General features: G+C 42.1%; 1 protein-coding gene across 2 annotated transcripts in view; it reads right to left on the bottom strand.

Moving 5' to 3' along the window:
• Positions 1 to 26,453, bottom strand: part of ADARB1 (adenosine deaminase RNA specific B1) — a 59,954-nt gene that overhangs the window by 8,218 nt on the left and 25,283 nt on the right. The window contains exons 3-9 of one of the 2 annotated variants that reach the window (XM_074548145.1): positions 25,221 to 25,295; positions 22,803 to 23,001; positions 18,614 to 19,545; positions 11,883 to 11,997; positions 9,902 to 10,070; positions 9,272 to 9,420; positions 8,492 to 8,660 (exon numbers count right to left, since the gene is read on the bottom strand). In XM_074548145.1, coding sequence (XP_074404246.1) covers positions 8,492 to 8,660; positions 9,272 to 9,420; positions 9,902 to 10,070; positions 11,883 to 11,997; positions 18,614 to 19,545; positions 22,803 to 22,812 — 1,544 coding nt within the window. In that variant the 5' untranslated portion in view covers positions 22,813 to 23,001; positions 25,221 to 25,295. The remainder of the gene's footprint in view (positions 1 to 8,491; positions 8,661 to 9,271; positions 9,421 to 9,901; positions 10,071 to 11,882; positions 11,998 to 18,613; positions 19,546 to 22,802; positions 23,002 to 25,220; positions 25,296 to 26,453) is intronic. The other variant, XM_005486936.4, reaches the window with a different exon arrangement.

Here is a 26,453-nt window from a genome sequence, read left to right as displayed (position 1 = left end):
TATAACTTGTACCCCTGCTGACATGTCTGGTGATGCATTTTACAGCACTCTAATGCCAGAGATGGACAGGACCATTCAATGGGAGAAAGCCAAACTGAGAAATTATCCACCAGAAACAGCAGCTGGTACCTGCAGAAGACACCTGGCAGGGAGAAGAGCATCCTTCCCAGAGCACAACAAGGATTCTCTGCAAGACCTCCATACCTCACCACCACAAGGAAAAGCCTGTCCTTCAAACCCTGGCCCAATGGCAACACCCTGCTGACAGAAAGGGCATGTGCACTGGCTTGCCATAGCCATGGGCAGGGACAAAATTGAATATGAAAACTGAAAACACAAAGAATGCATACAGTCCTTGCTCCCTTTAGATACTTCACAGATTCCAAACATAAATCCCTGTCTGAGCACTGGGATTTACACTGCATCAAGTCTGGGATATAGAATGCCTAGGGGTAAAATACTGATTGTGATAATTTTTTTTAATTGTGCTCATTTCATAAAGTTTTGGCTCTCAGTGTCTCTGTAACTGTCACACAAAATACTTTTGAAAACCTCAGCACCTCCTGCAGAGTATTTTCACTGCCTTGCTCTGAGGAATACTGAGGCACAATGAAAATAGCATAACTCAGTCTTGGAATCTCAGAATGGCCTGGCTTGGAAGGGACCTTAAACATAATCTAGTTTAAACACTGCCATGGGCAGGGACACCTTCCACTACCCCAGGCTGCTCCAAGCCCTGTCCAACCTGGAGCTGGAGTCCAACTGCAAAAGCCAGACACAAGCAGCAGGACAAGTTTCCTTTGGTGCTTGGATCAAACAGAGGAGCACAGAATGGTTGTCCTTACTAAAAAGCCCATGCTACAGCAGGCTGCAAGGTTCTCCTAGGGAAACAGGGAATTCAGATGCTGCTTGGAGTGTTTCCTGCAGCCTGTGCTGGGCAGGATACACTTCAGCATCCTTTTAGGTTAGGAACTCCACAACTGTTTCACTACTGCAGTAACTGAACTACACTTCAGGACTTGCAACATGCTTCTTTTTTTAATATAAAAATGGTAAAACAAAGATTATCATCCAAAGAAACAATTTCTTTGCATATCTTTAGTGATGATGAAAATGGAGGCAATATTCATTAATTTACTCACCCATCATTAAAAACCTGGCCTTAATAAGTGAATAAAAATACTGTGCTAATATATGAAGTGCATTTTACACAGAATAAAGCCATATTTTTTAGAAGACTGAGAACACAATCAACAACCAAGTGTCAGAGGAAAGATATCAAGTGAAAATTATTGCTTCCCAGGACCAATATGCCTTTCTGACTGCTACAGACACAGGTAATGCTATGGAAAAAACATCTGGAAAGAGAAATCAAGACAGCATTGCAAAGACAAGGCACATCCCATTTTACATTACATGATCAGTGCTCAAGTGATGATAGACATTTTAAAATAGGCCAAATCACTCCTCTGGCAAGCCCTTACTTCCTAAATAATCCCTCAGCCACACCCTTTCCCTTACTTCTGACTTCAGTATTTCCAGAGCTCATGTTTTGCTGCTTCCTCCCACAGCTGGTGACCTTCTATGGTGCAGAAAATGCAAGCTGACATTTGTCTTGTCGAGTTCTGGTTAGAGGAGGACAAGGAGTGAGGAGAGCTGAGCGAGGCTCTGCAGAGAGGCCTGCATGAACTGATGTTATACATGAAGGGTATGAACTGTTTTTCTGGGCTGTGCTGAATCCCCTCTGGCCCCCAGCACACACTTGTGCTGGGCTCAGAGCAGTGGGGCTGTGCCAGCACTGCACAAACCACTCACACAACCAAAACTCTTCATACTCAGTAGGCAGGGCTGGGTGGTGGTCAGGTTTATAAAACTAGCTCTAAATCTCATGGTTATAGCAGAAGAAGATTTACTTCTCTACAGAAATGTATTGTTGTATCAGGAACTGGTTATAGTGCAGAGACAAACATGAAACCCAAAAGAATCCCATAATCACTAAGGCTGGACAAGGCCTCTAAAATCATCAAGTCCAACCACTAACCCTGTCCAGCACCATCCTGCTCACCTCTGTTCCCAGTTGCCACACACCTTCCAGGGACACTCCAGCACTTCCCTGGGCACCCTGTTCCAGTGCCTGGCCAAACATTTCCCCAATATCCAACCTGAGCCTCACCTGGCACAGCTTGAGGCCATTTCTTCTGGTCCTGTCCCTTGAGACCAACCCTCAGCTAACTCTGCCCTCCCACCAGGGAGCTGTGGAGAGCAAGAAAACCACCCCTGAGCCTTATTTCCTGCAGGATGAGCTCCCTCAGATCCCTCAGCCTCTCCCTGGCAGATTCATGGTTGTGTGCTGCAGATCACAGCAGAGTGAAAGTCTCCCTGCAGTCCTTTCCTTCTTTCTTCTTGTTCCTTTTTTATCCTGTACTTCTGTCAAGCAGCAATATCTCACTTCCATCAGCATGTACACTCCAACAACTTTCATGAATATAAACTGAGAAGGAACCACCACCACACATCACTTTTCAAAAGGCCACAGGCATCACCTCCAGAAGTGGTAAAACTGCCTCATCCTCCAGCTTACAAACACAGACTGTCAGAACTCACACCAACAACTGCTGCCAAAATAGCATTAACCTTTACCGAAAGCAACATTGCTTTTGGAATTAAGGGGCCAAATGCTGTATTTCACTACAAACCATGCAGTGCAGAGCAGAAAAAGAAAAATGCACTGCAGAAAACTTCAAGTCAGTGTTGTCTTTCCAGTGGAGCATGTAAACAATTGAATTTCTTTTTCTTCACATGAAAAATAGCATCAGAGAAGAGTTAAGTGAAGTGACCCAAGTCTAGCTTACAAACCCAACCCTGGGTGCTAAAGAACGAGCATGAACAGAACACAGGAATGTTGTATCACATCCACAGATACTGAAATGCCTAAAGTAAGGCATGTAAAGCAGAGTTACAAATGGGAAAGAACACCCAGGAAAACTCTCCCAATGAACATCTTCTCACTGGAAACACCTGCAATGCTTGTCTAAGGTAAGCAAAAAAAAAAATTGTCTTATGACGGTATTTAGCATATTCTGAGTGTTCTGGTTTTAAGTTACTACAAGAATTTTCTCTGACAACCTCCAAAAACTTTACCTTAAAGTAATGACATTTAAAGTGCAAGCTCTTGGATGGGTATAAATAGCCACAAGATTTACATTCCGACTGCTAACATTTAAACAGAGGTGCCCTGATCTGAGCTGGGGTACAGCTAACTGAGATTCTTTCACTGTTGGAGTAGAAGGACAGTGTTGGGAAATGCTCCTTCAGACCAGTACATCCCAACACCTTTGCAGATCAATGCACATGGGCTGTGTTCAACTCCTGTCCATTTACACAGAGGAATTTATTTACTCTGTGTACTGTGCCCACCTGATGCCTTAGAGATGAGCACCTCAGTGGGAAAAATCTGAATTTTAAATATTTGTCACACTCACTGGTTTTCTTATTCTATATGCACTGCTGTATATCTTGTTCATAACAGTCTGGAGGATGGATGCACTTCCTCAACCTTTCTGCTGTTCTCTAGCACACTGCACTAAAAAAGAAGGTGGAGAAAGCAGAAACCAACACCAAATCAAGAGGAGTCCTCTCCTCCTTGCAATGTTGGACCACCACCTGCTCAGGGGTGTCTACAGTGAGTTCCTAAAAGGTCTGTGGATTTCTTCATGAAATGCAGCTGATTTCACAGCTCTTGACACATGAGAAGGTAAGCAAAATTTAACTCTCAGCAACCCTTTCACAGTGTGCTGGTAGCACCTCTTGCCAAAAATAAAACCAGTTAAAAACAAATGTGCAAGGTAAAAACTCTCCTCTGAACTTTCCAAATGCAAGAGGTACAGAAATTCTGTTGTTCACATTATTTTTGACAAAAGGCAGAATTGAGGGAGGCCTAACAGGAGTAAGTCATACATCTTGATGTTAAAATCAAACATTTTAGTTACTGATTTTCATGCAGAGAGGAGCATAGGGCAGGGGAGTCACTATGTGTGACCCACAATGGTGCCCAGTGGAACTGGTGCCAAAATTCATCTCAGGAAAATAAAAGTCCTGCAACTACTCAAACAAAGGCAAAACCTGACAAGTGTTTACAGTTCAAAGAGCTTCCATATCAATATTATTTATAAACAACAATTACTATGAAGATATGAATATTATTTAGTTGCCATTTCATTTATCACAAGTTTTTACTTGCAGCTGATGGCAAGTGAGAGAAGGTGTCACTGTGGAAGATGTAGCAGTATCCCAGAAACCACTTCTTCTGGTATGCAGAAGGCACAACTTGAAACCTGATTTCTCTCTGTCTCCTAAAGAGATTAATTCTCTGTGACCACTGCTCTTCAAGAGCCACAATTGTAAACAGGCAGCAGTATCTTGACAAGGAGTGAGAGCTTCTCTTAAATCAAGTGGCTGGGTCAGCAGCCCACACTACAAAGCATAAGTGCAGGAAGTCTCTGGTCTTTGACAGCAGCTCTTCTCACAAACACCATTTCAGATTTGCAGTTACAGACAGGAAAAGTCCTCCCTTTGTAGCTGCACTGAGGCAGGCAACCACACAGCTCTGACTTGTCCCAGCTTTTCTGGCATTGCCTGGATTTGCTGCCTGCAGGCTGTTGGAGACTGAAGTGTTATAGTTTATGACTTCAACATTTTCATGAAGGACCTTTGCCTATTACAGCAAATTGTGTAAAACTGAGAGAAAAACACCAAAACCCTGAATGGGGGCCTGGAGTGCGTGTTGATAAGATAAAGTGACTCAGGTCTGGGCTGGGGGATGAAGAATACATTCCCAGAGGAATGGATCAAGGTCAGCACAGCTTGGGGGTGGAGAGCACAGCCCTGGGGCCATCAGCTGCCAGGCTGGCACACACCCTGCACCCAAGGCAGGAGGGAGGAGAGGTTTGGGTGCGTGGTGACAAAGCCTCTGCTCGGAGGCAGCAATGCCATCCTCTGCTGTGCAGAGCTCAGCTGTGGAGTCCTTCCCCCCAGGAGAAGCTGCAGGACAGCTGAGGGGTGGCATGGCCCATCAAAGGCCCCCCAGACCCTGCACATGCTGCAACACACCCAGAGTCCTGCAAGGGACAGTGTCCAGCTGGCCCCCTGCAAGGGAGGCACCTGGGCATCCCCACCTGCCCCAAACTGACATTCACCCACTGCATTCTGTACCTCTCAGGGCTGCAGGGGACCCTCACCACCAAGACCAGATGGAGGGGAGCAACAAGGCATCACTGGGACCCTCAGAAGGGTGATACACTCCTACCTAACCCCTGTCACTCTCCCCCCACCCCCCATACACACTTCTTTCTCTATTTCTTTCTTTCCTCTTTCTTTCTCATTGCCTCTTCTACTATTAAATAAAACATAGCTATTTTCTGGCACCAAGATCTAACCTCATTTGGTTTTAATCACTTTTTGGGGTATTTTTAGAACATTCAAAGTTCTGCCCCTTTTACACACAAAGACTTAGTTTTCTTTGCTCTTCTTGGTTTAAACCAGATTGTAACACATGTGAGCTTAGCTGAGAGGTTCCATAATGGTACACGTTGGGTAGTCATTTCTCACCACCTGCCCTCAGGTATTTCACCCCAGTGCCACAAAGCCACCATGCACTGCAATTCACATCAGCTACTGCACCTGGGTTAAGAACTGCTAAGGAGAAATGCTCGCTTTTGGGGGGAAAAAAAGAGAAAGACTGAGTTACAAATGTCTGTTTGGATTTCCCCAAATCTCTGAATGAGCACAAAAGGCCAGTGAATGGGTGTGTGATGTTCTTTTACACAAAAATTTATCAGAAAAATATTTTCTCTTCTCTAAAGTAGAAGAGAAACAATGACTCCCCTTTTAACAACTCAACTGAGACAAGTTTTTCTCAGCTCCTAGAGCTTTTCTAAGAACCTGTGATAAGGAATTTTGTGCTTCTCAGCAGGACATTAGCCATTAACTGGAATGTTTACTGAGAAGGCAAGTAGTTATGTGAAACCAAAAACATGGGCAGAAAAACACATCAAAAGAAAAATGACAAAAGTCAACATTGTGAAGTAGCATGGCAGCAGGCCAGGATAATTTAAAACAAATGCATGTGTATTAATGTTAACTCTGGTTAGAAACCACCCTAACACCTTAGTGCAGAGCCACCAAGCTCTAACACACCAGGACAAGAGTACAATTAGGAAAAGAGTATCCTGTTTTAATGAAAATAAAATCCTGTTTTAATGCTTCCAGTCCAAGTGGGATTAGACTCATGGCCCTCCCACATTTCTCACAACTGTTCCCGGATGTTCCTAGCAGGTCTAGGAGGGTGCTGGGCAGCACACTGCAGCAAAGCACCCAAAGGCTGCAAACAGCAACTTGGATTATCCAGGTAATCCACACAGATGAAGCACAAGTGGTTTGATACAACTGCAATCCCACACCCCAAATTCATCCACATCTTTCCCAGGCTGTGACTTGTGAACCTCTGGGAAAGCTCAGTGGAAATTCCAGTGTCTGAGGCATTCTGCAGGACTGACTGCTGGACACTATGGAGCAAGGCATTCTTTCAAATGCAAATGGACAAAACATGTCAGGGCAATGTTTAAAAAAAAAAAAAAAAGGAAAATTTGGGCCTCCTTACCCGTCATAAAGTCTTTGTTGTGTGTCAAGGGGTTCTATTTGCTTCCTTCACTGGCACAAACAAAATTATTCCCATTAGCCCCAAGGACAGGAGACAGCTAGCTATGGAAGCGAGAGATGGATTCTGTTCTGCATCACACAAATCAACAAAAGAGTCAAATGTGCTCTAGCCCAACAACTGGCTTTTTTTAAATATAGTTGCAATGACAATGTGATAAAAGAATGTGGTTGGGAAAAGCCCCTGGCATGAAATAGGGGATTTATTTGGTGAATTTTACTGAAAGTATTATAAAATAGGCCAAAATTTGTAGAATTACCTTTCCCCAGCTGCCTGTCCTACCTTCTGAAAGGCACTATTCAATTATGTTAGGGGTATTTAAACTAAAATAAAATGTCTTTCTTCAGTAGAGATGCTGATTACTTGAGACAAGACTAAAGGAACAAAGCCATTATATAACTTTCCTCCTCTATTTTTCATTTGGCATACGCAGTTCACAAGAATAGTTCCAACTTAATATCTTTATTAAACTTTAAATCAGGCTAACAGTGACTTGAGAAAACAGTAAAGCTCTTTTAATTAAAACAGATATAGCATACATATCAATGAAAATAACCAAAGTATCATTACCTGGAAAATTTGGCATTCCTCATCTACTCTGCAAGAGCACAAAGGCTGCAAACATGCAGACTCATTTAAAAAATTATGATGTTGCAACTCTCCCATCCTTCCAATGCTTGTTAAAGCTACTGCTGATTTTTTTTGTCCATTTATGATTTTGAAAACAAACAAGAAAAATCTTTCGATCTTTGTCAAAAAGAACAAAGGAATTTGGAAAAATTCCAAAAAAGGAATTTGATGAAATATAAATTAAAATAACGATCTGGAAACAAAATATTTAATTTCAATAAAATATTTAAACTAAAAATAAAATTCTAGAGTAAGAACTAGAAGAGCCCGTCAATTAGGATTTTTTTAACAGGGACACTTTTCACCATAAAAAATAATAAAAATCTAAACTATGCATGGAAAATGTAGCAATCTTTAATATCATGGAATGGTTTGGGTTGAAAGGGACTTTAAAGCTTGTCTCTTCCATTCCTGTGCCATGGGCAGGGACACTTTCAACTAGACCAGGTTGCTCCAAGCTCCATCCAACCTGACTTTGAACATTTCCAATGATGGGGCAAGGGCATGTATCATCAGAGGAAGTTATCCAAATATAAGTAATGCAATAGACTTATTGTATCTTTTCCTAATGCTATACTACTTTAGGGGGAAAAAATCGAAACCATTCCTCTGCTATTCCCCAGTGACAGAAATACAAAACAAAGCTGTCATGACTTGATGTGGCTGGAATGGTACAGAGTGACTACACCTTGCCTCTGACACCAACTGCAGGTGAAGAATCAGAGCTTTATCCCAGGGGTGACAGCCACCCTCACACTGTGTCCAAGCAGTGAGATAAGCCCATCAATTCCCTGCACATTCACTGTGGGTACCAAGCACCCCTCCTCGGAACCACAGGATGGTTTTGGATTGGAAGGACCTTAAAGATTTCTCTTATTCCACCCCTCTGTCACAGGCAGGGACACCTTCCACTAGTCCAGGTTGCTCCAAGCCTCATCCAGCCTTGGCCTTGAGCACTTCCAGGGATCCAGGGGCAGCCACAGCTTCTCTGGGCACCCTGTGCCAGGGCCTCAGCAGCCTCACAGGGAAGAATTTCTTTCCAATATCCCACCCAACCCAGCCCTGCTTCAGCTTAAGGCCATACCCCCTTGTCCCATGCCCTCCTCCAGCAATAACAGCAACAAACCCAAGCATTCAGAGTCTCACCTGGCTATCTTGTCACTGCAGGACATGGTGAGCAGCCTCTCCCCTTGCAGCACCCCATCCCAGGTCTGGATGGTGGTGGTGGAGCGCACAGGGATGGTTCCTTCCCCAGACTCGATTTTGGTCCGGAGCTGCCCTCTGGCCTTGCGGTTTGGATGTCTGTCCCCTTGGTCTGAAGGGCAAAAAACACTGAGCATCAGCTGAGGAACCTTCTCCAAGGGTTTGACATTAGAATCACAGTAAGAAGGACTGACTTGAGGGCTCTGTCTGCAGTTACTGCTGGTTTGCACCACAGTTCCTACTGCTCTTGGCAACTTAGCTACAGCACCAGACACCTCTCACAAGTACTGCCTTCCAAAACACACCTGCAGTTAAACCAAGCTTTCACCAAAGGAGCAGTAGGAAGCAGGCAGCTCTGGAGCTCTGTTCTGTGTGTTACAGAGTTAAAATGAAGTTAATGGGCAGACTGCAGAAGGGGCAGGCAGAGAACTGCTGTTAGGGATGGAAACAGGGAAAGGGGATGGTTAGTTCTGTAGGAATACTTGCTGACTCACTGGCTTATCTCAGTTAGCATCAGCCTCTTCAAGACCACAGGGCTCATCACTCTATACTGAACTTCTACCACAGAGGAAGAACAGCTCAGAATTTTTTGGAAGAGATCTTTGTCTAACACACTTCTATGCTAAAAGGAAAGAAGACACCTAAATTTTAACCGTGCCACTTGTACATGCCCCAAGAATAATTCAAGCTCCCTTGGGTGGAAGAGGAGGACTGCTGCCATACCCTCTTGTGCTGCCTCATGGGGTGAGAAAATCCGAGCATCACCACAAGGAGATGTGCTGATATAGAGGTGGAACTGCACATTCTCCTTCAGCTTAAACCCGCCTTGCTCTGACCTGATGAAAATGGATTTTTGCTGATCTTCTTTATTGCTGAAACAGAGAAGAAAGCTGGAGTCAAAACTGACATTAACATGGAAATAGGCATAAGCTGGGCAGACTTAGCAGGCACTAAAAACAAACACAGGATGGCTGAAATTTCTATTATATAAATCTAACAGTCGTGACAATTAACAAAATTAAAGGACCATCGAGACAGGAAACAAGAGTTTTCAGACACTTAAATGAAACATCAGCAACCTTTAGCTCACTTCATATTATTCTGATTTATACATTTACAGCTTACAAAATGATTGCCAATTATTTTCCTTGTCCTCCCCTCTCATGATTGACACCTCACTGAATAAATGTTTTGTTCAACTCAAACTTCAGGGCAAAGGGCACGAGTTCTAAATTCAGCATCCTAATGCAACAGGACAAGTGCTTTACACCGAAATGATGAAGACACATGTTTTCCACAGACACCTTTTCAGCTCTGTGGGATCAGCTCATCATCTTTTCCCCTCCAGCTCACCTTAGGTAAAGCTCAAGTTGTGTGTACAGAAATTTCAGCAGACACCGCCGAGCTATGATTTCTGCATGGCAATCATTTAATGCAAGACCACGATCACTCATGTATTCACCATTGATGCATTTTGTTCCTGTAGAAACACTTATTACCAGGGCATCTTTCACATCTGTACCTGCAAAATAAAATTTCAGAAAGGAGAGGCAATTAACATCACAATTAATGCACTGAGTGATCTTCTTGCAAAACCCAAACAAGGCTTTTTTTCTTGGTGGTTTGCTTCTTTAAAAAAAAAAAAAGAAATGTTTTCTCTTCTGATAATTTATTTAAAAACAAAAGCTTCACTCAGCCATACCTCCCTGCACCAGCATCATCAGTGGTTTTATGAGAACTACTCTTTTCATGTTGGAGTTCAGACAAGTTAAAAATTGAAAACCTGAAGGCAGAAAGAGCTGCTTCAAGAAGAATAATTAAAGCCTGAGATCCAAAATGCTTTTTTTCCTGAGACTCAGGCAGACAAAACTTTCAGCTTTACCTTCTGGTCATCTATGCAGATATTCACAACCACTTGAGAAATCTGAAGGGCACTGGTTTATTAAAGCAGCAAAATATTATGGAAGGGTATTGAGCCAAATACAGGAAAAGCAAGACTAGGGGAAAAAGAAATATAAATTCTTAAATCACTGTAAAGATTACCAGTATAACGTGTAGTTCTTGGTATTAAACCATTCCATGCAAAAGTATGTTGGGTGGGTGTTTTCTAAGCAGAGAAGTGCCTTTATCACTCAAAAAACCCAGCTGGATGAAGGACTAAGAAAGATGGGTCAAAATGCCACTTAGCAAAACACTCAGGGGTTAAGGAAAAAGCCCAACAATTTAAATGAACCTGAGCCCAGCTGGGCCCTCCTGCCCACAGGCCAGAGGAGAAGCACCAAGCTGTAACACAAGGCTGTGCCATGGAATCATTGAATTCCAGGTGTTCCCCAGACACATGTTCATGGCAACATATTTTCTCATTCTGTGTAAAGCTGTTTCTTCAGTTTATCTAAAGGCATCCACATGTTTAGTTAAGTTTTAATTCTTTGGCACATGACTCTTCTTGGAATTGCACATACAGGGCTGTAAATAGCATAAAAACCTGTTAAATATCACAGAACACAAATAAATGTCACAAAATAAAATAAACAAAACTACAGCATGTCCCTCATGTATTTGGGGCTAAACCAGTGTTAATAGCAGATGGAGGTGTGGCTGTTGCTCAACAGAGATTGAGGAGCATCAAGGCTTCCCAAACCTCCCAAAAGCCTGTGTGAGTGGGAAGGCAAGAGATCAGGAGGGGACACAGCGGGGACAGCCCCAAAATGAACATTGCACCAAGGGTTCACATGGATTGAAGACCAAGAGAAACCTCAATGTGAGGAAAATCAGCAGCAGCACGGCCACAGATTAGTTTAGGGCAGAACTTCACTGTTTTGGGTGATCTGGACAAGCAGAGATCTCGTGTCAGCCACGACACCACTGCTGACACGTGCACACCCCTGCCATCTGCCAAAACATCAACTGCTCTCTTCAGATATTTTTGCTAAAATGACTAACATAGAGCACTAAGAATAAAATGGAGCAAGAATAACAAGTGCAAAATCTTAAAACCTTGAAAAGAAGTGTAATTCTTACATAATGTGACCAAATCAGGAATACCAATGGGGAATTTCATTTATTTTCCCAAAGCTTCATGATTAACTTTAAAACCTGAATTTTGTGAGCTACTCAGATGTCTCAGGCAGAGGACAGGAACTCTGTGGAAAAAGAAGTATTTGCAGGTCTAATTTTCCTGTAAGTACCTGAGATTTAATGACTATATTTAGTTCACCTTCAAGATTTAACAGTAAAAATACATTTCAATACTGCTTGACTGAAAAGAGTTTACTAGATGCAAACAGAGCTTTCATATTTAAGCATTCAAGATATTACTTTTTTTTTAATTCACCTGTTGTCATGACAATTCCAGCAAGGACTTTTCGACGTGCATGTGGAGATGAGAAATTTTCTGTCAAATCACTGAATTTATCTACAACCAAGCGTGCAACGGCATCAGCTAACACCTGTAGAACCACACAGAAATGCACATTAAAAAAAAAATTAAGATGAATTTTAAAGTTATAGGAGCATTAAGTTATAAAGATTTACATTTTTAAAGGATTGTACAAAGCAAATGAAGTGAGTTTTTATTGTTCACTTCAAAAATTGACATTGAGGTGTCCCTTGCAAGTGGAAGCAGAGGTTTGAGTGCTCCATGTCTACCAAAACAGGGTCAGACAGTGCTAAGCAAAGCACTGAAGCACCTAATGCCCATGATCCTGATGAACATTTGAGGCTTGGGAGAACAACTGGATAGACAGATAAATCTATCCTCTCATGCTCAAACCTCAAAACATATCATTTCTGTATCCTCAACATTGAACCTGACAATAAGATTGAAGTAAAAATCCATGTCCCTCAAATGAACTTTTTATAACAATCTAATTCCTTATCTAAGTATTATATAAACAAGGACAATTTTATTTCCAACCCTAGTGTAATGCTTCCTATTTTTACAAGACCTCTACAAAGTTAGGAATAGAAAATATCAGTGCATAACCCCAAATAAGCTATCTCAAAATTAGCAAAGATTTCTGTCTTTCGGAAAACTTGAACTTTAGATCAGGCTGTAAGTGGGGCTAACTTCCAAAAGGAAGGAGAACTTTGAAATAGCAGTCCTGCTCCTGTTGACAGACAATCCAGTTCAGCACTGCAGCAAATCTCACCTGCTGTTTTCAAGGCAACTGGAACTGTAACTGCTAGAAAAAATGAGTGAAGACCAAATTATTGAATTTTCACCTGAAAAGAAGCTGAAGCCAAGGCAACCACGCATTGATAACCAGCAGTATCTGAGATGTCCTAGGTGTGCACACCTGGCCCACAGCTGCACGTGCCACAGAACACAGGAATTGTGTCACACCCACCAGTGCCATTCACATGTCCAATGTGAGGCACTGGAACTCTGGAACTGAGAAGCTGTGGCAACTCAGAAACTCTATATATTTTTCAGGAACACAATTTAGCTCAGACATCATGAACATGTCTGGTCAGGCACTGATTTTCAAACACAGTCTTTTTGTTGCTGGACCCAAAATTGGGTTAGTCCATGTTCTGCCAGCACCACAACCACACAGCTAAAATCTGCATTCAATTGTCCTAGTACTTACCTAATGCAGAAGGCTGAACTTTAAGGTAAATACACAAAAGAAAAGGCAAAACATTGAGTGGTTTTTAATCACCCTGGTCTTAGAAATGGAAAATTAATACACAAAAGGCCTATATTAAGCTCCCTGCAGCCATGAGGGCAGATCACTGTATAGTCAAGACACAAATTCCCCATTGCAGTGTTTCATCCCTAACCTCACTGTGTAGTGATGGATATTTGTTTCCCAGTTGCAAGTTTCACGCTCTCACTTCTGTAATCCATGTATTTTCTGCTCTGCCCTACACTGTGATGTGCTGGACAGCACACAGTAAAATCATGCTGAATGACACTGTGATGGAATTTAGATACTACAGAAACAAACTATTCCAGACAGGAAATGCTTCAGGTCACTTCCAACCCAAACTAGGATATGTTTCTATGCTTAATAGAGGCTTCAAACCTGCTAGAAAAGGCTTGGCATCCAGGAATAAACCATGTGATTGACCTTTTCTAAAGAAGTGGTGGTGACTGGTACCTGGAGGTTCCAAGTCTGGGAACTGAAACTGCCCTGTGTGTCTGGGATGCAATCCCAGGCCACTGTGCCTGCTAATGCCACTGACAAAAGGCTCCCTGAGCAGCAGCTGGATAGTGAGCCTGCATACACGCTGCATCCATGAGCTTCTTCCAGAAGGAGCTGCTTTTTTTTTCACAAAACAAGCAAAGCAGAGCAAACTGTGGTGTTGGTACACAAAGGAGCACACAGCGAGTTTCTCCAGGAGGATGGAAATTGGCACAGCAGAACAGGAGCTGCATCTCACAGAGCCTGGAGCTAAGCTGCTGGCAAGGAAACCTAAAAATGCTTGGATGAACTTGGAGCTGGACACTGGGGAGAACTCATAAGAAGAACTAAGCAGAAGTCAAGCAATACAAAATGAATCTTGGAGATCCAAACAATCCAGGATGAACTGGAGAGCAGAAAAAAAAATCACTGCCTAAAAACAGGCACATATGTTAAAGTTTTCTTATTTCTATTTGATACACAAATTTCGTGACAACAGCTGGGCAGTGAGGAATAAATACTGTTAAATGCCTACAGATGTAGTCACTGAGATTTTGGTCTTTGGTAAGAACACTCCCCCAAGAAATCACAAAAATTATCCCTCTCTCCCAGGCAGTCCATTACATTGCCATAGTTAAGGGCATGGAAGAGAAGGGAATAATGCAGCACCAGGAACAAGACTTCCTGGCCAGAAATGACATCCTGCTGTCCCCATCTCAAAACCATGGACTTGAAGCTGAGTAGGGATCTTTCACATCACATTCTGCTCTACTGCCTTTGATATAAATAAATGTTAATTGGAACAGAAATTGAACTCATGTCTCACCTTCCCTGTGAATGCCCCAACATCTGACACACACAGTTTCTCTACCCCCGCTTCTGCATTAAATCATTATTCCAAGTTGAGTAATTCAAAAAAGGAAAGACCCAAAATAGCTGACAGTTGGCTCAGTAAGGCATGTGAGCTCCAAATTATTTTGGGTGCGTTGCTCCCTTCTCTGATGAATTTACAGTAAATTCACTCCTTTCTACACACACACACAGGGTTGGTTAAATACAGATGTTGCAGCAATGCTGTAGCAGAACCACCCTGATCCTTCACATCTGAAAAATATCCAGGAGCTGATGAAGTTCATGTCAATCTGGAGCTGAAGAAGACCTTGGAGACCACCCAAGATGAATGCTGGTGATGCCCTGAATGGTGGGAGAGGCAGCAGTGATAGCTCACAGCTCTCACAGGAACTGACTCAAAACATCTCAGTCCTTTGTGCTCTTCTTGGATCTCCAGGGACCCTTCTCAAGCAGAAATGCTCTCCCTTGGTTTGTTCTAGTTTTTTTCTTATCTTCACAATTTATGGCTTATGTAAACTTCTCACTGTGGGTAAAATCAAGGTCCTCCTTTTTTAACAGTGACCAGCACACACAATTCAGAGAAGTTTCCTGTAATGATTTAAACAAACTTCTGCCTGGTTGTAGAGTCTTTCACTGTTTATGCTGATGCATCTTGTATATTTCTTCCAACTCCACAGCAATTATTCTAACATAAAATGTATGATATTCCCATAATTATATTCAAGGTACCCTTTTCCCAGATTTGAATCCATCTCATTCTTATTCTCCTGTATACACTCAGCAATCCACTGCTATGAACTGCCTAGAACTCCTCAGTACCTCTCCAGAAGCAGCTTTCCCAGATCTCCAATCATGCTCATAACTATTTGTCTATCTTTTATAAATTTGAATAATTTTTCATACTTCCCCTTGCCCCACATGGAACCAGGACTAAAAAACCACATCAAGTAGAAGTAGACATTCAGAACTGGTTCTCACCCCATTTCTCCTGCTTAACATTTTGTTTCAATGTCTGCCCACAACTACAGAAAGGATAAATTGAATTAGGTGAATGATTAAAAACACTCTCTCTAGTCATGTTTTTCAAACTGATCTCATTCACAGCTACACTGCTCACTTGTGCAGCTCAACTTGCTTTCTCTCACCACAGTCAAGCTTTCTAATTTAAATGAATGTTTTTAAACTTCCATGCATACGACTTCAATTTCCAGCTCTCTGCCCACCTTGACTAATTATTTATCTTTTTAAGTAAACAGAGGAAATACCATCAGGAAAACCTCCATATCAGCTTTCTAACATAAGCCATTAGTGTCCTCAAGAGGTGATCCCTCCAAGCAGCAGGATCCCAGTGTCTGATGGAAACTGTCCCTGAGTGACCCCAGCAGCCTGGACTGCTGCAGCTTTGAAGCATTTACGGGGAATTACTGCTACCAATGTGTTCTTCTCTCAGTTTTACACCAAAACACTTGGTACTGGCCTGAGAACTTCTTTTAGGGACAGCACCATGCCATCTTTGACAGAGGTGTGAGACCCCTCCAGAGAAGGCCACCAAGATGGTCCAAGGTTGGAGCCCCTCTGCTCTGGAGCCAGGCTGGGAGAGCTGGGGTGTTCACCTGGAGGAGAGAAGGCTCTGGGGGACCTCAGAGACCCTTCCAATGCATAAAGGGGCTCCAGGAGAGCTGGAGAGGGACTTCAGGCAACGGCCTGGAGTGAAGGAGAAGGGGGAATGGCTTCCCATTGACAAAGGGCAGCTTTAGATGGGATATTGGGAAGAAATTCTTCCCTGTGAGGGTGGTGAGGCCATGGCACTGAGAGGCTGTGGCTGCCCCATCCCTGGAAGTGTTCAAGGGCAGGTTGGACAGGGCTTGGAGCATCCCGGGACAGTGGAAGGTGGCTGTGCCCATGGTAGGGGGTGGGAATAAGATAATCTTTAAGGTTTCTTACAGCCCAAACTATTTTGTTGTTCCTTGATTTTTTTTTTTTTGATCAGTTCACAAAGCAGAGCTAACCATAAAAATATTTCCTTTGTTTTGGAGAGGCAAACCCCTATAATGCAAGTGTGACAACCTGTTCAATACCAACACACTCACTGCCAAGGTGCATTAAATGCACAACTGCTGAGTTTCTCATTGGGACATTTCTACCCACTCTGAGGCACACGTTGAGTGTGTTCCTGGGTTTAACTCACTTTCCCAGCACAGAGATGTTCCTGACTGCAGGGAACCTTCCCTCATTCCATCTTCACTGGCAAAACCACACTCTACTTCTTTTATTTCCCCTAAGCACTTGGTATTTGGTTTTCTCCTCCCCTCACATATTTCTACCTTTCATTTTTTCCAACCCCATCAATATTTTATTTTTTCCACTGGTTGTATCAAAACCTATCCTCATTTGCATCATTCCTGCCCTCTCCAGTTTTTGTGATTTCACTCATTTTAGGATTATCTCTGAACCTAACACTTTTTTTTTACACAGTAAACAATGTCTAAAGTAATTAAACAACTCACAGACTTCCAAAAGAAGATAAATCAAGCATGATCTGAAAACAGCACAAATGCTTAAATCATTAAATACATACCAGACCAAAATCACTAATATGCAAAAGACCTAATGTAATTCACTAACAGCTAATTATAATTCAAAGCAAAGCAACACAGTGAAGTGCTTGATGACATCCTGATGACAAGTGATCAAAAGCCCCTGAATAAAAAATTACTTGAAATAGGGTCTAAGTGTGGCAGCACCCATGTACCATCTTTTTCCCAGCTCAGCTTGGGTTTTTCACACTTTCCTCTTCCAGTTTCAGTTTTCACCATTTTACTGATGCAAGAACTAAAAACACATGAATTACCGGCAGTGAAATTTTTTTGGTGTCTGGGGTCAAATCTACTTCTAAAAGCAGAGAACGCAGTCTAAAATCACTGAATCTACTCAAGATATTGTAAGTACACAAAGCAGTGTGATCCTGGATTTGAAAATGAAAGAGACATTTATCAGTAACACGGTAATTGTGGAATATTAAAATGAAACCATATAGCAAGTTCTAAAACATGAATAATGTCCATATATTTTGAAAAAACAACATACTCAAAATAGTCTCATTTACTTATACTCTTTGACCCCACATTATCAAATTAGAACACTATGTTAGAATTTTAATGAAATCTACAACACTGGTTTTGAGATAGGAAAGGTCAAAGCCTCGAAATTCTCATAATAAAGTTGAAAAGAATTCACAGACAAATATTTTAATTTATATGGGCATATAGTATCATTAAAAAGACCCAAGAGATGCAGTAGAAAGACAGCAGTCAAACAATTATTAGTGTCGTTAGACTGGGAAGAAACAAAAACAAGAAGAGGAAGAATTTTTCAGCATTTAAAAACCTCAAAATTAGTCCATTCTAGTGACTTCAAATTTCTGATCTGTGTCTGGTATGTTGGATACTTGCCCTCAAACAGTTCATTAGCTATTTGAATTCAATTATTTCTTAGCTATATTTACTTGCCTAAGTAACTTCCATATGCATATTAATTCATTTGCCTAGAGCACAACCCTTCAGATGAGAGCCATTTAACCACACATCCTGGATACAAGCACATGGAAATCAGTGGCAGTTGCAACAGACTCACTAAATCTGACCTTGACTCACAATAATTTCTGTTTGCAGGAGAGAATGATTTTCTTCTCTGCTAAAAACCATTGTACCAAATAATAACTTTACTTAAAGCAGTGATTCTCACTTGAAACCCATCTAAGTCTTGCTGCCTGAGATGAGCAAGATGTGATTCAATCTTTCCCCAGCACAAACCGTAATTCAGGCTGGCACTGGTGCTCTCTTACACAACAGAATCAAGGCTGAAAACATCAGAAACAAAGCCTCTGGTCTGTGCAAGAGAATACAAATTGTCAGAAGCTGTAATAGTATAAATCACATCATGCAGATATACATATATATATATAGACACACATATCTACAGAAGCAGAAATGCTGTTCAAACTGATTCAATACACAATCTGACTTCTCTTGGTCGTTAGCCAAAGCCATCACAACACAACACAAACACCCAAAGGGTTTCTCACCTGTGGCAAGTGTAACTGCAGCCCCTCGCTGGGAATGGGCTGCCGAGATGGAGTCTGGTCCAGCTGCATGTTGAACAGGGAAGCCAGGGCTGACTGAGCCGCCCGAGCTTTCGCCAGCTTTTTGTTCCTTCCCGACCCTTCGAAAGTCTGTCCGTCCACAGCCACGGCCATGACAAAGTTCTTGGCGTGGCTCTCCCCGCTCTCCGACAGGAACTCGTACTTGAGCCCGGGGCGCAGCTCGTTGAGGATCATGACAGGGTTCTTGCCGCTGGCCGTGGGGTAGGGGGAGGCCGGGGGCAGGGGGGACTGGGACAGGCTGCTGGCCACAGCGCACGATGGCAGCCCGTAGTCGCCGCCCGAGCCGAAGGAGCCGTCCCCGTTGGAGCCCAGGTAGAAGGGAGCGTCGGAGGGGACGGGCGTCTCGAAGCCGTTGAAGAGGGTGTCGGGGAAATCGGCCTGGTCGGACGTGAAGTCCGTGTTGACCGACAGAGTCCTGCCCATGGCCAGGTGGGCCTCCGAGGCGTTGGGGAACTGCACGAAGGAGCGCAGCGCCTTTTCGGCAGCGTGGAGCTTGGCTTTCTTTTTTGTCGGGCCAGACCCCTCGAACACCTGCCCGTTGACTTCCACCGCCATCACAAACATGGGGGCGTGCACCGGCCCCGTCTGCGAGAGCAGTTTGTATTGTAAACCGGGTTTGATCTCGTTAAGCTGCATCAGGGCGTTCTTTGGCAGAACGGGGCCGGGCGTTTTCTTCCTCTTCTTGGGGCGGAATTTGGAGTGGCCATTGTTGCCCTCCTCCAGAGGCCTCTTCCTGCTGCTGCTGCCGCCGCCGTTGGAGAGCGGGGTCCCCTCGCCAAGGCCCTGCCCGGCGCTGTCCTTGGGGGGAACGTTGTCCACATTGCGGTTTTCTTTAATGTCGGTGCTGCTCGAACCTGCGGTGCCCAGAAAGAGTAACTTACAATGCCTTCGGTGCAGGATCTTGTAAATGCAAAATTTATAGATTCCTTTATCTCTCTTTGTAACTGGTTAAGTGATGTGTGCTCACAGGTTAAATATTTTTGGCAATGCAACTGGACATGATGATAATGTAACACAACCTCTCAATAATTCAAGAAATAACACACTCAGTCTTCAAACCACACACCTGATACAACTGCACAGCAAAAAATCACTACAACTTTTTTTTTCATTTTAATTATGCTAGAACCTAACTTTTACTTCTAAGTTATATTCAGCCTCAAAAATACTTTAAATCAACAATATAAGCTATAAGAACATATGCCCACAAAACAAACAACTACCATTAGTAAAGTAAAAATGGATGCCTAAGACTTCAACTCTGAGCCAGATATTTAATCCTAGTCCATCATCAGTTTAGTCATGTCATTTTTTCCCCACAGTAATTTTAGTTGCTTAAACTGAAAAACTACATAAATAAAACCTTTGTTCAGAGCAATGAAAATTTAGGCAGCTCTTTCGTAGGTACCATGACCGAAGAGTGTTTGAATGCTTTTATTTCTCTTTAGCTATTCCATACTTTTCAAATTCAGTGAGTTGTTTATGTCTTTTCTAAACATTCATTTCATCTCATCTCATCCCAATTTTCTCAGGAACTACAGCTGCCCACTGTGCCAGCAGGACCACAAGACCATATATTTCCATACAGCCTTCTATTTAAAAAAATCTCTAATTCATCATTTACAAGCATAATTCCTTGTCAAGGAAACTGCTGTCATGGAGTTACAAACCCAAAAATTGCTAGAGATCCTCTCTAAGGCCATGTAGAACAGAAGTGTGACCAAAGCTGCACACTCATTGTGAGAATATTTTAATGGGAGTGCAGGGAAGACAATATAATAATAATGTAATGATTTGTTTTCAAAAAATGTAAGTTGGAGTAATGATATGTCAGAGATATATATAAGGAATTGAATTTGCTCTAAGTTCAAAGACCTCATCTTCACCCTGATAAAGAAACTAAGGAAATTAACTATTGGTGTTTTCTACTGGCATTTGTGAATGAAAAGGCAAATGTAATAGACCAATTATTTTTAATTCTCCTGTTCCAAAACTTGAATTTATCTCTATTATATCTACACTGACTCAAGGTGGTAAACGGTCATTGAAATTAGAGCAAACCAGGTAGAAGCTCTCTCTCAGTGATAAATTCCAGTCATGCTTTCAGGCTTCCCTAAAAATCCCCTACCATGCACACATCACTTCACCCAGGTTACAAAGCTGATGGAATGGTTACTAAATTTTCATTTATAACATCCTCCAGCAAAAGCTCGATAGGTTACTCCTTTCGGTGCTCCAAGAGGAAAAAAGGAAGGAAAAAAAAAAAAGATCAAAACAAAAAGCCAAAACAGGAACACATTTCGTTAAATCACAGCAGCACAACAAAGAATTGTACAGTACTGATTATGCAATTAAGTCAATTAAATTCTGTCAAGAATCAAAATTCTGAAGCATTTCATTGCTAGAAATCTTGTACATTTAATCTAGTATCTCTTGTTCAGCAATATACATATTGCCTGGAGAATGAAGGCTATAAGGCCACAACTGTCAACACACAGTGTTCATGCATATATTCTTTATAGAAATATGTATTTATGGTAGAGGAGTCTAAGGACAACAGAAGAAATTTTTAAATCTTTCCTTACAGTGAGTTTCTCATCTAAAACGCTGCTTTTACTGGTGGCACCAGATATTTGTTATCAATCACCAAGACTTTCAGGCTTAACAGAAATCATTGACTTAACACTAATTAATGCTCTCTGGTTTCACTACTTTTCATATGAAAACCACTACCAGTGCCTGTGGAGGAAAATAGGAGTTGAACAGACTTCAGCTGCACATTAAAAGCTTTTCCATGTAAGCATGTCAGCTGGAGGAACTCATTCATCAGGCAGGGGAAACAATCTCCTGACAGAGAGGAGGGACTTGGAGGGAGCAGGAAATAAACTTGCAGGCTTACCTGGAATTATTAAGAGAGAAGGGAAGAAAACTACTCCTTGCCTGAGAGCTACTAGGCTTTGCTAGCTTTGGAGAACCTGCAGGGTGGAAGAAGCTTGGAGAGGAAGAACACAGGGAGCTGATCCTGAGTCAAACCAAGAGACCAGGAAAGGAGTGAACTGTGGAGCTGATCCAAATCCAAATTTGTGATGGAAAGGGAAGGACTTTCTGTGCAAACCAAAAGGAATGTGCTTGTTTCAACCCACCGAGCTGCAACACTGCAAGGGAAGGTCCCTCCCTCTCTCAAGGGTGAAGGTGTGCTTTTGGTCCTTTTTGGTCAACCTGTCCAGCCCAGGTTGGCGCGAATTACCTGAGGGTTTGGGAAGATTAGTCAAAACATAACCTGTCCAATCAGAGATGCCACCTCCCATCTTGCAGTTACATGCAGTAACTCCTCCAACTCATCTCCCAGGATGCCTTTTCCAGGCATGCCACCCTTCCAGGGAAGTCAGGAATGGCCCTCCAGGCTCTTGCTCACCTTGCCCCGTTCCCCACAGGTGACAGGGCCACCAACAGACCCCAGGAGAGGGCATCACACCAGTATAAGGACACTTAAGTGACCATGCCCATGATGGCAGGGAGCCACATGAGCTTTTTTTTCCCCAAAAAAAAGTTTTCTAATGGCTTTGAAAGACCCCATAAACCTGTGGTATCCACCATGTCCTGAGCAAGGTGCTTCACCACTTCATCACAAATGAAAACATCTCCCGTTTCTTTCTTTGATCCTCCACCTGCTAGTCTGACTGCATCTACTGGGGTTTATTTGCTATTTTTTAAAGTTTGATGATTCTAACACTAAACACCCCATGTTGTGCATGATTTTACAGAAATCTCAAATATTTCCCTTCTTTAAATATAATTCTTCAAGGAATTAATGCTTTAGAGAGCCCTTTGAAGTCCATCACATCTGCTGTGTATTTAAAGCAGCATAAGCACATACATAAACACTTAATGACTGAGATCCTGTTTTCTTAAACATTTATACAACCCATGATTTTAAAACTGGGTATTTTTCATGAGATTGGTGTATTTCCTAGACATTAAAAACAACTGGCAGCTTCAACTATTTGACTTATGTCTGTGGAGGCCACCTTAGTAAAAATCATAGCTGACATCAACAACTTGAGCAGAAGGACAGCCCTGCCCTTCAGATTTCAGCTGGGCACTTACATACCCAAGGACATTTGAAGCAGGAAAAAGGCATGGGAAATTCTTCATGCTAGTAAAGAAATAAATCTTCTGTGGTGATGCTCTGGTTTACTTTTGCGTTTATTCCCTGTAATTAAAAGGTGTCTGCCATTAAGATGCTTTATCCATTTGGGATCTTCCATTTCTGCTTGCTGAGAGGCAACACTCCGCCTGCTCTGTCTGATCTGGAACACAATTAATTAAATTTAACTCTTAGCTGAACCAAAAGATGGTTCTAGCTGCCCCTTATACTGCTGCCTTCATTTAGTGGCCTGGGGCAATTCTAAATAAGTAATTTTTTTCATTCAAAAACAAGCAGAAAAAAACCATACTCTCTTCAGAGCACCCTTTAAAAAAAGGAGCAAATACATCAAAGATAAAGGTCAGGAGAGTCACATGCTTGTGTTCCAAGTGTCCAGAGTGCAGCCACACAAAGCAACAAAAAACAAATAACAACATTCTAAATAACCATCTCTTTCCCCAAATATCTTGTAGCGTCTCTATGACCAAAGGTTAAAGAAGGAAAACACTAGAAATTGAAGTCTGAAACACTGTTTTCTCAGGGATATTAATTTATTAATGTAAGACATCATCACTGTCTTATATTTCATCTGAACCCAAAAAGAAAATCATCTTAATTCTGGTTCTGCAGAAGAATTCTTGTTATGCAACCACAGGCTACAAAGACTGCATAGCCCACCTTCCTTTCCTTCAAGAACCTTTTCCCAAAAGCAGTTACATAAAATAATTAAAAATTAAATAAACTATTTCTAACATGCCACTTCACAATTTTAAGAGATATAAAAGTAAAGAGAGATAAAAAAGTTAAAAAATATATCTCTGCACAAATCAAAGCAAAGAACTTAAGAATTTAAACTTTGATTTCTGACCTCCCCAAATCAGATGATTTAACATTTCCAATTCATGATGTTTGTGTGGGCACACAAAGGAAGGTCATCTTGCACTTGAAATAAACTGGGCTCAGCCAAGGTTCTGACATCTCAAAACTGAAGTCATACAAATGCATTCCCTAAACAGTTCCATGGAGCCAAGCTCCTGACAAAATAACAAATTCCTTGAATGGCTTCCCATATTGATGCACTAACACACAAAAAAGCCCAGAAGCAGACAAAAAGTTTAGTGTTTTTCTTAATGACACAGAATTAAAGAATGCCCCTATATAAAGAGATTATATTTCTCCAGCTCAAGAAGGCACCTTTATTTATGCTCAGCTACATCATTATTGAGCAAAGGGATGTTTTATCAAAAAAACTATGAGAATTATCCAATTACACTTTCTGAAGGCCTCTATAGGGAAGGCACCTTTAGAAGCAGTTAAAATATCCATGTGAAGTAATTTGTTATCAGGGAAAAGAAAATTATAGCAAGCATATTGCAGTTGAGTTCACTGTTTCACTAAAGAAAAAAAGATTGATTCTATTTCAGGTATTTTTTGCTTAGGTTTTGGGTTTGATTGGTTTATTTTAACATAATGATCTAACTTTCTCATCTCCTTATAAAATTCCTCTAACTTGTCCAGACTGAACTACAACTCTTCTGCTCCAAAGCCAGTGCTGAGCTTTGTCACCTTTGCCAGATGCACTCTTTAGCCACTGTCACTTGGGGGAAAAAGAAGCACATTTGTTATAACATAATGTACAATTATTTACAGTCAGGCACAGCACAGCAGCAACAGAACAATTCTGTGAGTCGCAGGAAAAACAGACAGCTGAAAAGCAAATAACAGTAAAAATATTTCAGAACAGTTCAAGAAGAACACTTTTCTCATAAGTTATTGGATCTTAATTATACCCCAGAGTCAGCAGTCTCACATACTTGGCTGCATCAAGTACACACCAAGATGATCACTTTGACTATTTTTGTGCTTTAAAATCACTTCAATAATTCAGCAGCTCAGGGTTGGGACCATCACCATCTAAAAAGAATCATCAGCCCATGTGAGACCTGCACAGAGCTTTTCCAGCTCCACCTTTGCTTTTTCCTTTCTCCTTTTCTGCTCTCCCTTCTTTATATTGCACTCTTCAACTCCATCTCCTTCATCTCACCTCTCACTCCCTACTGGTACTTTACCCTTGGCATGGGCACTACTGATATTATCCCTCCCTTCTTCACTGCTGGTTCAAGAGAGGGAAATATTTTGATTAGTCAGCTGCTGTAGGAAAAAATACAAGGTATAAAGTATAATACAGAAGGTATAACTATATTAGCACATTAAAAACACTGTTAATGCAAAAGCTCTAATTCACTCTTCTTCACTGAAATTTAAAGCATCTTCAATTCTGCACCTGAGGTTTCTTTGCAACTGCCCCTGTGCTTGAGAGAAAAAAATTACTTTCAGAAATTATTAGAGAGTTTATTACTGTGTAAAATAAACACATCTTACTCATGTTTTCTTCATCGTCTACATCCATTGTGAAATATCTTTGCTGGTTTCCTGGCTGGCGGAGACGGCTTCTGTCTGGAAAACAGGGAAGAGGATATTCAGGCTTTAAGGTACCAACTTACTAGGTTTAAAACTTACTGTTAATAAGTTTAAAACATCCTTTAAAAGCAGCAGCCCAGGCCCTGGCTTAGCATTGGGCTGTTTGGGTAAATCCTGACCAAAACTGGATTTACCCAGCTGATCCTCTGTAAAACGGCGATGTTCATCAGTGACTGAAATAAGCAGCCCCAATCTGCCAAAGGCCAGAGTGGGATGATGAAGACCACAATGAGATTTCCCCACAGTCTCCTCCAGGCTGAACAAGGAGAGCCTGGAGGAGATGGCTTCCTATGGCTTCCTCCTCCTATGGCCTCCCCTCCAGACTCTTCACTTTGTTCACAGACTCCTTTGGACAATCTTGAACATCTTCATGGTTTTTTTCCATTGTAGTTCTCAAACCTGTCCCTGGGACTCGAGGTGAGGCCATGCCAGCCCAGAGCAAAGTGGGACAATCTCCTCCCTTGCCCAAATGGGGATGCTGTGCCTGATGTCCCTCCTGGCTGCCAGGGGACTGCTGACTCCTGCTCAACTTGCCATCTAACAGGACCCCACAGGTCCCTGTCCACAGCACTGCTCTCCAGCCTCTCATTCCTCTCATGGCCTGGTCTATACACACTCAGAATCCAGCATTTCCCCTTGTTATTGAACTTCCTATGACTGGGGACTGCCCACCCCTAAAATTCATCAAGGTCTCTCTATAGGGCCCTATGCCCTCGAGGCAAACAGCTCCTTCTAATTTAGCATTGGCAGCAAACATATTTAGTATTCCTTTGATTCCTGCCTCCAGGCTGCTTATGAAGATGTTGAAGAGCACAGGGACAAGGACAGAACCATGTGGAACCCCACTGAGACTGAACACACACCTGATGTCACCCCAGCTACTTATACCCCCTTGTGCCCAACCCAAGGCAGTTTGCATTACACAACATCAGCCCACTCCACTGTAACAAGAGGAAATTTGTTGACTGTAATCAACAGGACTTGTAAATAATTATCACCTCAATTAGCACATCACAGCAGCTCCAGTTACTCCTGCAGCACCACTTTGTACTCAAGGATTAAGGACTTGACAAATTGCTGGTTTAACTTCTACCAAGGAGATCAGTGAGCTCTCTTAAGCCAAGCTAGAAGGGA

The sequence above is a fragment of the Zonotrichia albicollis genome, chromosome 10, assembly GCF_047830755.1.
Source record: "Zonotrichia albicollis isolate bZonAlb1 chromosome 10, bZonAlb1.hap1, whole genome shotgun sequence".
NCBI lineage: Eukaryota > Metazoa > Chordata > Aves > Passeriformes > Passerellidae > Zonotrichia > Zonotrichia albicollis.
This window is presented reverse-complemented; position numbering and strand designations above follow the sequence as displayed.